Source organism: Balaenoptera ricei, chromosome 5, assembly GCF_028023285.1.
Source record: "Balaenoptera ricei isolate mBalRic1 chromosome 5, mBalRic1.hap2, whole genome shotgun sequence".
NCBI classification, from domain to species: domain Eukaryota; kingdom Metazoa; phylum Chordata; class Mammalia; order Artiodactyla; family Balaenopteridae; genus Balaenoptera; species Balaenoptera ricei.
The window spans coordinates 18,329,396-18,345,477 of record NC_082643.1 but is presented as its reverse complement, the minus strand read 5'-3'; the positions used below and the strand labels follow the sequence as shown (position 1 = coordinate 18,345,477).

The 16,082-nt window shown below is 44.4% G+C and overlaps 1 protein-coding gene across 4 annotated transcripts in view; it reads left to right on the top strand.

The window, feature by feature from the left end:
* The window catches only part of TSPAN5 (tetraspanin 5), a 170,789-nt gene extending 161,267 nt beyond the window's left edge, over nucleotides 1-9,522 (top strand). For all 4 annotated transcript variants that reach the window (XM_059922455.1, XM_059922457.1, XM_059922458.1 and 1 more), the window contains 5 exons: nucleotides 31-201; nucleotides 2,516-2,641; nucleotides 4,670-4,717; nucleotides 4,813-4,929; nucleotides 7,351-9,522. In XM_059922455.1, the coding sequence (XP_059778438.1) occupies nucleotides 31-201; nucleotides 2,516-2,641; nucleotides 4,670-4,717; nucleotides 4,813-4,929; nucleotides 7,351-7,416 (528 nt within the window). In that variant the 3' untranslated portion in view covers nucleotides 7,417-9,522. The remainder of the gene's footprint in view (nucleotides 1-30; nucleotides 202-2,515; nucleotides 2,642-4,669; nucleotides 4,718-4,812; nucleotides 4,930-7,350) is intronic.
* Nucleotides 9,523-16,082: the final 6,560 nt, after the last annotated feature.

The following is a 16,082-nucleotide window of genomic DNA, read 5'->3' as shown; positions in this document are numbered from 1 at the left end:
TGTTCTCTGTATATGTGTCTTTTGTTTTAGTTTTCTGTATTCCTGGGAATTATTTTCTTCCTGGAGCTCACTGCCGGGGTTCTGGCATTTGTTTTCAAAGACTGGATCAAAGACCAGCTGTATTTCTTTATAAACAACAACATCAGAGCGTACAGGGATGACATTGATTTGCAAAACCTCATAGACTTCACCCAGGAATATGTAAGTTTAAATTTGGTTTATTTTCAAGTTGAAAGCCTTCTCGGAAGGATGACCCCAATGAAAACTCCTCCTGGCTTCTGCATCTGCCAGCTGGAACCTACCTCTGACTTTTCTGCATGGGTTTTTGTCTGTTTGCTTGTGTATTTATAATTTTCTGACTTGTTCTAGGGCATACACGATATGTACCCTAATGGGAAATGTCTTATTTTCACTTACCTCAATTTCTGCTAAGAACAAGGAAGAAAACTCTTAGGCAAAGAGGTTAGAGTCAAAGGTGCCCATTCCTATCGACATTTGAAGACTATTGTTTTGCTATAGGTTTAGCCCTGTTCTTTGGTGTTCGATGTGGGTTCTTTCCTATTCTTGGCCCCCTTTTTGATCACTCTCCGCACTTCATAGCTCATAATAATATACTCAGTCAATAGAATGTTTTCCACAAAGTTCCTAGAATTGTGCCTATCCAAATATTATTATAGCACCTGCAGCTAAAACTGAAAGTCAAGCCTTGGTAGCTCCTCACAAGTGAAGAACCTGTGGAGGAGAGCCACCCGACTCAGGTTTCTCAGCATCACTACGTGACAGCCTCTGCGATGCAGACGAAGGAGCGGGTGCCCTGTTGCACTCACAGCGCAGAATGGTGTAAACAAGGGTTCGGAAGACACAGCTCGTGCCAGAATCTGATTAGCTAAGTGACCTTGGGCTAGTAGGACCTTGAGCTATTTCCTCAAGAGTAAAATGGGAATCATAGTAGCAACTGCCTAACTCACGGGGATCACGTGACACTCTCATAAGACGTACACGGTTTTACATCAGGCTTCAGGTGTTATTGTCCTACGATCTGACAGGCCTTTAGTTGCATGCACGGAGAAACTGGATAAGGTGAGCAGACCTGGAGAGCCGTGTCCCTGACGTTCACGTATATGGCAGAACTGGAGGGCAGACATGAAACTCTGCGGACCAGGGGCTGTCTCCTGGTTGGACAGTTTTCCAGAGTGAGCTGGGGTCCCTTTGATAAAGGGAGGAGAGGGCTGCGTCGGCGCTCGCCGTGAGGGAGGTCCCCGGCCCTCCTTAGGTGCTCGGAAGTGAGCTGAATCGTGTCGCTTTTGTTCGGTGGCAGCAACGACTGTCCCGGAGCCCGTTGTCCCTCAGGTGTGAAATTAAGCCCTGTTTCATCTCCTCGGCAGGCTTCACTGTTTTGTTGGGTCATAATGGATGCAAGCTCACACCTTGCCAAGTATTATTGCTGACTAGTTTGCGTGACAAATCTGATGGAGCATTGTAGGCAAAGTGGAGATGCACAACCCAAGCCCCCGGAGGACCCGATGAGTTGGAAGAACAGGCGGATACACGTTCTCTTGAGAGGCTGTGTCTGCTTTATATGGAGATTCTGTTATTTCATGTGATTTCACTTTTCTCTCATGGCCTTTAATACTTTGAAGTAGCTATTGGTTTTGAAACTCTTAAAATGGTCAAGGCTTGATGTTTATTTAACTTGGAGGAGCAGGGCTAGTCCAGCGTGGGGAGTGTCAAAGGGGCTTATGATGGAGCCGCCCTTGAATCAGGCCTCGTTTAAGACCCACTGAATTTAACAGCTTGTTTGATTATATTTTAATTAGATGATTGAATTTTTTTTAGGTTGAAAATGTAAATGCATGCTCTTGTTTATAAAAATTCAGAGTAGAAACAGATATAGAATGAAAAGTAAGCCTCTAAAACTTGGGGGAAGGTAATGAGTATTTTCACTATCTTGCTTGTGGTGATGGTTTTACAATGTATAAGTGTGTCAAAACTTATAAAATTGTATACTTTAAATATGTGCAGTTTGTTGTATGTCAATTGCACCTCAATAAAATGGATTTTTTAAAAAACCGTTCAGGTGGAGAGATGGAAATTTTAAAAAAAGTAAGCCTCTAGATCTCCTACCCACAACCCCAGTTGCCTCCTTCAGACACTACCACTGTTTTCTGCCTTGCTTATCCTTCTAGAATGCTCCTACACGTACTCGAGCCAAACAGATCTTGCTCTGACTGGGCCCTGCTGTACAACTCCTGCTCTGCCCGTCTTCCACCTAACACCACGGGTCTCATCAATTGTTTTTTTAAGTCTCACGCCAACACATCCTTACAAACCTTCAGCCTTACCTTGGAAGCTTTTACAGGGGCCCTTTAGGTTCAGTTGGTTTAAAAATAAATTCTGAGATAGAGAGAAGGTTAGAGCTGGCGGAAGCTGGGTGTGGGTCGTCCTGGCGGGTGCGAGTGCAGGCACCTGGTCGCCTCCAAGTCGAGATGTTCTAATTCTCTCCTGTTTGCTCTAGTGGCAGTGCTGTGGGGCTTTTGGAGCTGATGATTGGAACCTAAATATTTACTTCAATTGCACAGATTCCAATGCAAGTCGAGAGCGATGCGGCGTGCCCTTCTCCTGCTGCACTAAAGACCCCGCGGTAAGTGACTGCCAGCAAGCCGTGGGCCCGCTCCGCGCATCACACCGAGAGCGTGTGTGGGATGAGCAGAGTGGTGTTTTCTGGAAACCGCTCCTTACCCGCTTATTCCTAACTGTAGCCCCTGTAGGGGGGTTAGTGCTCAGATCTTCCCAGTAGGCGTAATCGTCCCTGACTATAATTTAGCGGTACATGCTGGTTCCTATTCTGAGCCTTTTTGTGTGTTGGCTTAAGTTTGGAACATCCCTACTGGCAGATACCACCATTATCTTCCCTTTTCAGGTGAAATCAAGGCCCGTGGAGTTTAAGTAACTTTCCCAAGCTCACATTGCTGGCAAGTGATGGAGCTGAGCTTAGACTCAGGCAAGCTGCCTGTATTGCCTGTGATTCCTTCCTTGCGAGAAGGATGGGCTTGTGTGGAAGCTCTCTGCATTGCTTGGGGTTAGTAACCCTTTTCTTGCTGACTTAGCTCCCAAGGAATACTAGGAATAGCAGAAGAGTTTGAGACAAGATAGGACGAGACCACTTGCAGGAAGACTGCAGCTGCCCAGACTCTCGGCCAGAATGACCACAGTCATTCTTTTTTTAAAAAAAACAAAAACAAAAACATAAAACCTGTTCACAAGCCACCCTCTTCACCACAGGTTTGATTGTATTTTGAGTCAAATCATGTGCCTGGTATATAGAACAGCTTAAAATGCAGCACCCCTGCTGTAAGTTAAAAGCCAGAATTGAGGGTTAGAACAATAAATGTGAGGGAGAAGGTGCCCCTGGCCCTTCCGCCCTCTTCAGCCTCTCTCTGGCTGGTCAGTCCCCAGGTGTCCTCTCCCAGACGCGCCCTTCCCCACAAGGAGCAGAGCCGAGTGGGCGCTGATGAGTTCATGGCCGATTTTCCCCTGCAAGGTGGGGGGGGGGGGGGCTCTTTAAAAGGGGGCGTGGTTCGTCTGTAAAGATGCTGAATCATTATGCTGTACCCCTGAAGCTAATATAATATTGCAAATCTACTACACTTCGATTTTAAAAATGAAAAAAAAAAAAGAGAGAGAGAGAAGAGGGGACAGTGGTCTGAGGTAGCAAAGCACAGCTTCTCGTAGGCTGCCCACCAGAGGTGGTCTGAAGGAGACAGAGTCGGCGAGGACTGTCCTGCCCCGCTCTGAGCCCTCAGCGGCAGCGCCAGCCTTTCCCACTAGCTCACTCCTCCTTTCCTCTGAGGAGGCTGGGAGGCAAGAGAGCGCCCAGCACAGAGCCCAGGGCGCCCACCCAGGCAGTAGATGCAAGCCCTGCTCTCTCGTCTCCAGCCCCTGCCCTGAGTAACCGTTCCATCAGAAGAATTCTGAAGATTCTCAGGTGCTGTGCCCCCCTCTCAACGACAGATCCTCTGGGTAGAGATATCTCATTCCATAAACGCTAAGCTAATAAAATCCACCCCATACCCTCCAGAGGGTAACATAAACAAACCTAAAGCAGCGGAACCCACGTTTCTGATCAGGCCTATAAGATTTCAGGGCATCTGTCCATGTGCTGTGTGGTCAGGGTATCGTTTTTAATTATCAAAATAATTCATTCTCATTGAAAAATCATTTAAATCCCATACAAGTAAGTATATAGATTCAAAAGTAGAATTCCCCCCAAAAGATCATAAATGAAGATAGTCATTATGAAAGTAATTATAAGAAACCTTTAACTGTGGTTTTTACCTGTCTCCAGTTTCCTAAACCCATAAGCTTCTTGAGATTATCAACTTTGAATCTAGAGCCTTCCACATAATGGAATTACTAGTCTTTCTGATATTTCCTGAGTCTCAGTTTTCCTCATTTGGAAAGGAAGGGATATTTAATACCTACTTCTAAGGATTGTTATAATAATTCCATGGAATTACGTGTAAAGGTGTTTAACATGGTGCCTGGGACGTCTGTGTGCCCAAATAAACATTTTCTGACCAGCACTTAACAGGGGTCTTCTGCTGACCCCTAGGTGGGCTTTCTCTCTGACAAGAGTGAATTTCACTCTTCTGTTTCTTTTCTCCCCCAGGAAGATGTCATCAACACTCAGTGTGGCTATGATGCCAGGCAAAAACCAGTAAGTGGAAACTCATCTTGTCGCTTAGCACGAAGGGTGTTGGAGGAGCTTTTGAACTTGCCTAGTGATGCTGTGCTCTCCTCTTCCCTCTGAAGGAAGTCGATCAGCAGATTGTAATCTACACGAAAGGCTGTGTGCCCCAGTTTGAGAAGTGGTTGCAGGACAACTTAACCATTGTGGCTGGTATTTTCATAGGCATTGCATTGCTACAGGTAAGACGGATGTCGCAGGGAAATGATGCCCTGGGAGAGCCCTCACCAGGACAGGAGCTTTGCTTATTCACCATCATTTCACAGTTTTTAAGACACATTGGAGGGCTGGGGAACAGACCTCAACTATATTTGGTTTGTATTTTATTAAAGCTCTGATTTTAGATGCTACTGTCCTGAAAGACTTTAGGAAACCTTTTTTTTTTTTTCCTTTTCAAGTAAGAGAAATTGACTGGGTCAGTATTTGCCTGCTGGCGTTCCAACATTGCCATGGGCTCAGTAATGCGGCATTGTGACAGCTGGTCAGACGGGAATGGTCAGATGTAGAGCCTTGCCCAGTGGCAAGGCTAAGGCTTTTTGGAGTTTCACAGCTACGCTCTGCTCCTTTCTCTCTCTGGGCCACCTTGCCAAAGTGCTAGTGAGGGAAGGGAGCACCTACTTTTCCTCCTGGGAAGTCCCAAGAGCTAGGCTTTGCGTCTTATGGTGATGTGATACCTTTAACTTAGAGGGTCACAAATGAGGCTCCATGGTTGAAAGAAATTAAAGAAGACCTAAATAAATGGAAAGCCATTTCGCATTCACGGATTGGAAGACTTAATATTGTTAAGGTGACAGTACTCCCGAAATTGATCTACGGATTCAGTGCAACCCCTACCAAAATTACAACTGCCTTTTTTGCAAAAATGGACAAGCTGATCCTACAATTCATATGGAAATTCAAGGGACCCAGAATAGCAAAACAAACTTTAAAAAGCACAAAGTTGGAGAATCCACACTTCCCAGTTCAAAACTTACTACAAAGCTACCGTAATCAAGATAGAGTGTACTGGCGTAAGGTTGGACCTACAGATTAGTGGAATGGAATTGAAAGTTCAAAAGAGCCTCTATATCTATGGTCAGCTGATATTTTGACCAGGAAACCAAGACCATTCAATGGAGAAAGAATAGTCTTTTCAACAAACAGTGCTGGACCAACTGGATATCTATATGCAAAAGATCGTATTTGGACCCGTAACTCACATCACATATAAAAATTAACTCAAAATTCCCTGGCGGTCCAGTGATTAGGACTCTGCACTTCCACTGCAGGGGGCTTGGGTTCGGTCCCTGGTCGGGGGCGGCTAAGATCCTGCTAGCCACATGGTTTGGCAAAAAAATAAAAATAAAACTTAACTCAAAACAGATCAAAGACCTAAATGTAAAAGGTAAAGCTATAAAAGTTTTAGAAGAAAGTATAGGTGTAAATCTTTGTGACCTTGAATTAGGCAGTGTTTTCTTAGATATGATACCAAAAGCACAAGCAACCAAAGGAAGAGTGGATAAATTGGGCTTCTTCAAAATTAAAAACTTCTGTGCTGAAAATGATACTATCAAGAAAGTGAAAAGACAACCCACAAAATGGGAGGAAATATTTGCATATCCGTGCATCTGTTAAGGATCCTGTAAATAGAACATATGAAGAACAACTCAACAATAAAAGAAGACAAACCCAATTTAAAGGTGGGCAAAGGATTTGAATAGACATTTCTCCAAAGAAAATACACATTAGCTATTTGTAATGACATCGTTCATTCTGAAGGAAATTCAAATCAAAACCACAATGACATACCACTTCAAACATATCAAGATGGCTATGATAAAAAAGACAAACCAATAACAAGAGCTGGTTAGGATGTGGAGAAATTGGAACCCTCATACATTGCTGAAGGGAATGAAAATGATGCAGTCTCTTTGGAAAACAATTTGTCAGTTCATGAGAAAATTAAACAGTTACCATATGACCCAGCAATTCTACTCCTAGGTATGTGCCCAAAAGTACTGAAAACATGTTTACCCAAAAAGTTGTACACAGATGTTCAAAGCAGCATTATTTGCAATAGCCAAAAAGTGAAAACCATCTAATGTCCATCATCTGATGAATGGATAAACAAAATGTGGTGTATCCATATAATGGAATATTATTCAGCCATCAAAAAGATTGAACTACTGTTGCAACATGGACGAACCTTGAAAACATTTTGCTACATGAAAGCAGACCAACACAAAAGGCCATATATTATATGATTCTATTTATATTAAATGTCCACAATAGGCCAATCCATAGTGATAGAATGTGGCATAGTGGTTGCCAGGCCTGTCAGGATGGGGGTGGGGTGGGGAAGACTGCTCATGGGTACAGAGTTTCTTTTTGGGGTAACAAAAATGTTCTGGATTTAGATAGCGGTGATAGTTGCACATCCTCGCGAATATACCGAAAATCACTATAAATTATACACTTTAAAAGGATGAAATTTGTGGGATGTGAACTCTATCTCAATTTTAGAAAATCAAAGATTTTTGAAAAATGGAATTCAGTAGCCAAAGAAAAGCCTAATCTAAAGTGAAAAGTTCTACTGTTTGACTGTCTTTTCCTTCCTTGCTCAGATTTTTGGGATCTGCCTGGCCCAGAACCTGGTGAGTGATATTGAAGCTGTCAGGGCTAGCTGGTAGAGCGCCTGCAACAGCTGCCTCCAGACACTGGACAGACCCCGCCTTCCTGACCCTCCATGCGCCCAACTGATACCCATGCTGCACGGACCCTAATCACAGAGGCATCCTGCGATCCCACCTGATGGAGCTGCCATCAGAACTTAGTTTCTGGGGGGTAGAACTGGGAAATGCTGCTCACTGACAGAATTAAAAAAAAAAAAAATTAACCAGTATGAAAGTCGTTGCGCCGTGAATCTCTATTGTAGCCATGAATTTCTGGGTGGTTGGATACTTACCAAATGAGAAAAGAAGGGAGGGTGGGGGACCCAGATGTACTGAATTTGTGGAAAAGCCTTGTTCTCTGCTTCGGTAATTGGGGGCTGCCTTCTGTGCCATGGCCTGAGGAAGTGCGTCTTTTCTAAAACCCAGCCCCTTACCTGGGAGGGCTGTGGTTTCTCGGCATTCCTTCACTGTACGTTTCAAGGAACTGCTACAACCATGGTCCCAAGAAGAAAACAGCTTGCCTTTGGGTTCAGATTTTGTGACCGCATTCAACAAGGAACTTGGGTGGGCACGTCTGGTCTCTCCTGGAGTTTCTCCTCATAAGAGAAGTTGTATATTCCTTGTGTGCTGAGCAGGGGCTTTGGAATACTTCATGATGCTGAATTTTAGCAGGACAGGTCTCTTTTCTAAGTAGGCCTGAGCTTTATTTATCAATGAAATCCAAGGAGAAAATGAGGTTAATGAAGAGGTAGTAAATACTGCAACCTACCAAATTAGTCGTTGGATTCTTTGGAAACTCTGGAATACTATGGGTTTCGTTTTGTTGTGGGTGTTTTTTTGTTTTTGTTTTTTTCTTCTTCCAAAAGTGAAAGCTATGATACAGTTTCTTAAATTTTAAAGATTTTTTTTTACTCAGCTCGAATATTAATTTTTTATATGATCCCCCTGCATGACCTGTGAATCAATCCACCAACTCCTTTTCCTGCCATCTTTTCTACAAACCTTTAAAAACGTTATTCGGTCAGCATTCATTTCGTGGGTTCACAGCCTTAAGAGATGTGTCCTCCGTGTCTGCGAAGGGACCGTCTGGGCCATCGCAAATGCTTCTGTGGACTCAACACTCTCTGAACCGTGTCGGTTGATCATCGTGGCCTCTTCTGCAGCCTCCCCGTCTTTCTCTTTGAAGGGAATCCAACCCAATTCTGAAATGATGTGGACACAATCAAAGCTTCTGATGGTTTCTTTCTTCTGGTTTTAGTTCGTTTTTATTAAAAACAAACAAAAACAAAAACAAAAAAACCCAGAGTGCATGGCCAGAGCTCCTTCTTTTCTTGTACAGACTCACCATCAGGATGGTGACAAAGCACAAACACTTTGGAGGGGAGAGCATTGATGGGGCAAGTGTTCTGTGACACAAGGTGGGAAACACTTCCAGATCCTGCCACCTGCCCCCATTCCAGGTGGGAGGGACGAGTTTTGCCCCCAGATTTTAATCATCCAGGTCCACCAGGATGTCGCCCGCCTGGGGAGTAGATGTTAGTCTGTGGAACACTGGGAAGACCACAGGTGTATTTTCTGGTGATGACACACTTACCAACACAGAACTGGGCAGCCAGCTAGCACAGTTGGTGGAAACTTAGCAAGGTTTTCCATTTCAGCCCCATGTTGCATCGCTGTGGCTGATGAATGTGTCCGTCTGCCCAGAGAAAGGACAAAAATTCTTTTGCAAATCTAGTCTCCAGAGTTAAGGTGTGTATGACTCTGCATGTGTGTGTTTCTGTGTCTCTGTGTAGTTAGAGATGTTCGTTCCACATTCTGGCTGTAAGATTATTTTGTTTCATCTCTGCCCCCACCACTGTTGTCATTCCATATTGTCATTCCAACATGGAGAAGACTTGAGCTCTCCAGCTGGCACTCTTGTCTTGTTTGTTACCTCAGTCTCCAGTGAACTCCACCTGACCAGTTGATTCAGAATCAGGCGAGCCTCCCACCCTTTGGCACATCCAGTGAAAGGCCAAACAGCAAGTCCAAGTGAGTTCTAAATTTTAATTAATCACCCTTTATTTTTTACACTTGAGAGTGGTTGTAATAAAGGTTGTCATTAATAAACTTGGTTCTACCTTATGTGGAGTTATGCCTGTCTTCATTCTCTCTTGCAGTTGTGAAATTCTCCAATCCAATGGTGATCAAACTTAAGTGTGCATTGGAATCACCTGGAAAGTTTGTTAAAACACAGGTTACTGGGTTTGCCCATCCACAGAATTTCTAATTTAGTAGGTCTTGGGTGGAGCTTGAGAATGTGCATTTCTTTTTTTTTTTTTTTAATTAATTAATTTATTTATTTATTTATTTTTGGCTGTGTTGGGTCCTCGTTTCTGTGCGAGGGCTTTTTCTCTAGTTGCGGCGAGCGGGGGCCACTCTTCATCGTGGTGCGCGGGCCTCTCACTATCGCGGCCTCTCCTGTTGCGGAGCACAGGCTCCAGACGCGCAGGCTCAGTAATTGTGGCTCACGGGCCCAGTTGCTCCGCGGCATGTGGGATCTTCCCAGACCAGGGCTCGAACCCGTGTCCCCTGCATTGGCAGGCAGATTCTCAACCACTGCGCCACCAGGGAAGCCCAAGAATGTGCATTTCTGACACGTTTCCAGGTGATACTGTTGTTCCTTGTCCGGGAAGGACACTTGGAAAGGCACCGTTCTGATCAGGTTCTCTCAGAGGGGAAAAGGATAGGGGACATTTTGTGGCTGGGGAGGGGAAGGTCCCTTTGTGCTGCTGGACACAGACTGATGAGAGACAGGGGCAGAGCTGGGGATGGAGGAAAATCTCTGTCTCTGAAATCATTGTCTGCTGGTCACAATCACCTGGGCACCACGTAGAATACAGATCAGGTCTTGCCCCGAGCAATTCTGGGGTGGGAGAGCCAGAGCCTGTATTTTTAAGAAGCTCCCATGAAAATTTAATGCACAGTGAGATTTAGGACCCATGGACCTAGGTAAATCTTAATAATATTCACAAGCCTTTTATGAGAAAATAATTTCTAGCAGTCTCAGAGCAGGAATCTTAAAAATCTACGTTTTTAAGATGAAAATGCCAATGTAAATGTCCTTTCATTGTGAATTATCACTGCAGAAGGCTCCTTCAAACTATTAAAGACTATTTTCAAAGATCAAAAGAAAACAAAATTTTATGGTTCACATAGTATTCTCAGACCCTGACACTATGTCTCGATACTTGTTTGAGAAACAATGTGCCTCACTTCCCTGGATATTTAAGACAAAAATGTTATTTTGACTATAAGGAAATTTATCAGGGGTAACTGGAGATAACTAATCCCGATTTCTTGAGTTTTCTTAGCTGTGCTATAGAGATTATCTGTGCACGTGAGGTAATTGGCCCTCCTTGTTCAGAGCAAACTCTGGGCCAACAAAGGAGAAATGTTACAGCTCAGAAGTCAAAAGGTGCTTTGTCTACAAAACTCAGAACTTACAGGAAGTTTCTTCCATATTTAGAAGGTAGACTTTGGAGGATGATTATTACATTTCTCTATCTCTATTGTTTGACCAGTTCCCACAAACATCATTTGTTTCTATGATTTAAAAATAGCTGATAGTTTGGTTTTTTTTTTTAAATGAATGCAGGAATTCAAAAGCAGAATTTCGTGTCATGAAGTACTTGAAAAAGAAGTGCCTTTCCTTGTTCTTCCTCCTTTTTCTTCTCCCAAAGAATAAACCTCTACTTCTCTTGCAGCTTTCTTCCTGCCCCAGGTCCCAGTCATCCTTCTCTCAAGGGGATGCTGAAAAGTGTGTCTTGGCTTGTTCTTATTATGCAGACTGTTTCCTCCTCCGTGCCCCTTGTGTGTGTGTGTGTGTGTGTGTGTGTAGGGGCGGGTGGACGCACTAATTCTGCAGTTTCCTGGTTCTGCGGGCTTGGACCAGAGCCCTGGGAAGCCGGTGGGCTGAACAATGAGGAGCCTGAGCCCAGCGACCTGGCAGGCCTTCCCCAGCTCTTTGTCATTTATTCCACGAAGCCCTCCTCCTCTAGGGAAATCCTGTTGAGACCTCCAAGGAAGAACTGGGAAGCTCTCCATAAACACTGGCCAATGAGGTTGGTGGCCAGCTCTCTCCAGGGAGGCCGGGGGGCTGTTTCTAAGTGATGCCCTTTCAGGAGTAGGAGGCCTAGTCTTTGAATGAGAAGGGAAAAGGCAGTGTTTGGAAATACTTTAGTTTTGGCCTTATCATGGTGACATGATAAAGTCTATACGTGACAACAGACAAGACAGACGTATCTAGGTGCGGGTAGGGGACAGAGAAGGGAAGCCAAATTCTGCACGGGACGGAAGCCATCTGTAGACTTGAGCATTTCTTTTTTTGGGAGAGTTTGCGACAGAAGAGTTTATAAAATTACGGTTTTTAAGACTTATGTGAGGAATTAAATACAGTGTCTTTTGGGGGGTGTTCATGCTGAGTATTTCTCTTGTAAGCTTGGCACCAAGGAGAGGATGGGTGCCTGAGTGAGTTCATCCTGGTATCCTTTAACCTAAACCAAACTCCTCAGGACCTGCCCCGGCCAGTAATTCCTTCACTTCCAGGAACCCCCAACAGAAGAAAAGCTGAAGGAAGAGCAGGTTAGTGCCTGGGCTTTACGCTGTAGATTTACTCTGAAAAGAAAATGGTAGCATGCAAACAAGGTAGTGCTTCGCATGCTCTTGCTCTTCATTGAATGTGTAGCTGCAGTACACGTAGCAGAGGGCCAGCTAGAAAGCCGCCTTTTAAACCTGGAGCTTGTCAGCTTGTATTAGCTTTTGCTTTTGCAGAACGACTGGTTTGAAAGGAACGTTTTAACAGCCTGCCCTCTAGTGGTGACCTTGTAGAACCACTCCTGACTTAAGTTGGAAGAGTCACTACAGTCTACTCAGAGGCCCTTGCTCTTTGGAGAAACTTGAGGGTGTACAGCTGTATGTTGCTTGCTTAGGGTAGGTAGATGTTTTATTCCTTTGACACTCCTGAAAAATGACAGAGTTTGTTTTGGAAAGTTAGGGAGCAGGTGTTAAGCTCCCTTCACCATCTAAGTCCCAATCTTATGGCTGGGACTTTCCAGGGCACTGTAGCAATGTGTACAGGTTGAAGCTGGGCCCTGCCTTCCTGCCTAGGCTCAGACGAAGTTTCTAGAAGGGGTGGCGACAGTCTGAAACTGCTAATCTGCCAGGCAAGAGGCACTGCCTCCGTCAAAATGCCCAACGAGGAGGGGAGGTGCACTGAGCTTTTACACTTTCCCTCCCAGCTCACCCCTACTCTCCACTGGCACTCTGGAGGCTTCTGTGACCCAAAGCCCCAGTGTCCTGATCTGCGTCTGTATTCCTCTTCAAGACAAGCAAGTCTCCTGAAACAAAGATTAGACATTCCTTGTATTCCCTCTAAAAGCACCCCTGTGGAGTTTGCTTTGAACTGAGAATTTGCAACCTTGATTTTAAAGGCTGTGAAGACTGGTAGAGTATTCCTGACTGTAACTTGTGTTTTAGGAGTTTGTCATAGGTTGAATTGCATCTTCCAAAAGTTCATGTGAACTCCTAACCTCCAGGACCTCAGAATGTGACCTTATTTGGAAATAGTGTTGTTGCAGATGTAATTAAGATGAGGTCATACTGGGTGGGTTCCTACTCCAGTAGATTATTGTCCTTATAAAAAGGGGAAACTTGGACACAGACATGCACACAGGGAGAAAGCCATGTGAACATGAAGGCAGAGATCAGGTGATGCATCTGTAAGGCAAGGAATGCCAAAGACTGTGAACGAGTCACCAGAAGCCAGGAGAGAGGCATGGAATCGACCCTCCCCCAGAGCCTCCAGAAGGAGCCAACCCTGCCAACACCTTGATTTTGGACTTTTAGCCTCCAGAATTATGAAACAATAAATTTCTGTGCCTTAAGCCATCTACACTGTGGTATTTTGTTTTAATAGCACTAGGAACCTAATAGAGTTTGAGCACCTATTGCTGGTTTTCAGGCTGGAAATGGTAGGACCATGTGCTGCTTTTAGCTGGTAGAATGTGTATGTGGCTCTTATTATTTGAATGGATGCCCCCGAACATGGCTAAGGACTTGCTCTCTGTATCTGCTTTTCAGCTCTTTGAAAACAGCCTTGATACGTTTTGTGGGGCATTTAAAACAAGGGATGCTTTATTACATGTTGATTAAAAACGGTCACACTGGGGTGGAGTCAAGACGGCGTACTAGGAGGATGCAGAATTTGCGTGTCCTCACAACGAGGGCACCTACCAGGCACCAGTGGGGGACCACGGACACCTAAGGGGACAGGAGGAACCCCCAGCTACCGGGTAGGATGTGGGGCGTGGGGGGAGTGAAGGGGGAGGAGAAGTGGAGGTGGGATGGGACTGGCACCTCTGAGGGGCGGCTGGGCGAGGGGAGGGGTTCCTACACCCAGCGGGACCCACCCACTGTTAGCGGTGCACTGGGGACAGGGGAGACCCTGTGGGAGACAGTGGGGGAGGGACACGAAGGAACAGAAGGGAACGTGGCCAGGGCTTTACCTGTCCACTTAGGCACCGGGGAGCCTGTTTGGCTCCTGGGCCTAATCCTCTGCCCGCGGAGCCTCCCTCCTGCACGCAGACCCCAAGCCCCGCCCCTACACCCCCGCCCAGGGCCCCACCTCTACACTCGGAGACCCCCTCTGAGACCCCCTCCAAGGCGCTGGGCCTAAGCCCCACCCACACACCCTCACTCAGGGCCCCACCTCCAAACTCCGGAACTCCACGCTCCAGAGGCCCTCCTTTCCATGTGCTGCCTCTCCCCTGCCAGAGGTCCTAAGCAGAGGCCCTGCCCCACGCTTGAACATCACCCCACCTAGACCCCACCCCACCCAAACCCCACCCCTGCCTAAGTTCCACCCCCCAGCCTAAACTCCGCCCCCATAGCCAAAGCTTTTTTTTTTTCTTTTTTCCTCTTTTAGATTGGGGTTCTGTTTTACCTTGTTGATTCATTGTTTTGATTCTTGTACATTTTTATTTTTCGTAACAAATCTTTTATTTTTCTAATTTTATTTTATTCTTTATAATTCGTTATTGTTCTCTCCTTTTGGCTTGTCCCCCCACCCTTTTTAGTTTCTCTTTTCTGTTGTGGTTTTATTTTACCTTGTTGCAGTTGTTTCAATTATAGTTTTATTGTTCCTAATATATTTTAAATTTTTCTAATTGTATTTTGTTTTTTATTCTTTGATATTGTACTGCTCCTTTTTTTCTTTCTTTCTTCCTTTTTTTTTTTTTTTTTTTGAAATTTAGCATGCCACAAAGCTTGCGGTATCTTCGTTCCCAGGCCGGATGTCGGGCCCGAGCTCCTGTGGGGAGAGGTCCGAGTCCAAACTGCTGGACTAACAGACAACCTCAGACCCCAGGGAATATCAGTCGAGTGAGGCCTCCTGGACGTCCTCATCTCAGAACCAACACCTGGCTCTATCCAACTGCCTGCAAACTTCAGTGCTGGATGTCTCAGACCAAACAACCAGTAAGACAGGAACACAGCCCCACCCATCAAAAAAAAAATTGAAACAACAAAAAAATATGTTACAGATGAAGGAGCAAGGTAAAAACCTACAAGACCAAATAAATGAAGAGGAAATAGGCAACCTACCTGAAAAAGAATTCAGAGTAATGATAGTAAAGATGATCAAAATCTCAGAAACAGAATGGAGAAAATACAAGAAACATTTAACAAAGATCTAGAAGAACAAAAGGGCAAACAAACAGTGATGAACAACACAATTACTGAAAATAAAAATACTCTAGAAGGAATCAATAACAATAACTGAGGCAGAAGGACAAATAAGTGAGCTGGAAGAAAAAATGCTGGAAATAACTGCCAGGGAGCAGAATAAAGAAAAAAGAAGGAAAAATATAGAGGACAGTCTCAGAGAACTCTGGCACAACATTAAACACACCAACATTCGAATTATAGGGGTCCCAGAAGAAGAGAAAAAGAAAGGGTCTGAGAAAATATTTGAAAAGATTATAGTCGAAAACTTCCCTAACATGGGAAAGGAAATAGTCAATCAAGTCCAGGAAGCACAGAGAGTCCCATACAGGATAAACCCAAAGAGAAACATGCCAAGACACATATTAATCAAACTATCAAAAATTAAATACAAAGAAAAAAATATTAAAAGCTGCAAAGGAAAAACAACAAGCAACATACAAGGGAATCCCCATAAGATTAACAGCTGATTTTTCAGCAGAAACTCTGCAAGCCAGGAGGGAATGGCAGGACATATTTAAACTGATGAAAGGGAAAAAACTACAACCAAGATTACTCTACCCAGCAAGGATCTCATTCAGATTTGATAGAGAAATTAAAACCTTTACAGATAAGCAAAAGTTAAGAGAATTCAGCACCACCCAACCAGCTTTACAACAAATGCTAAAGGAACTTCTTTAGGCAGGAAACACAAGAAAAGGAAAAGACCTACAAAAACAAACCCAAAACAATTAAGAAAATGGTAAAAGGAACATACCTATCGATAATTACCTTAAATGTAAATAGATTAAATGCTCCAACCAAAAGGCATGGACTGGCTGAATGGATAAAAAATTAAGACCTGTATATATGCTGTCTACAAGAGACCCACTTCAGACCTAAGGACACATACAGACTGAAAGTGAGGGGATGGAAAAAGATAT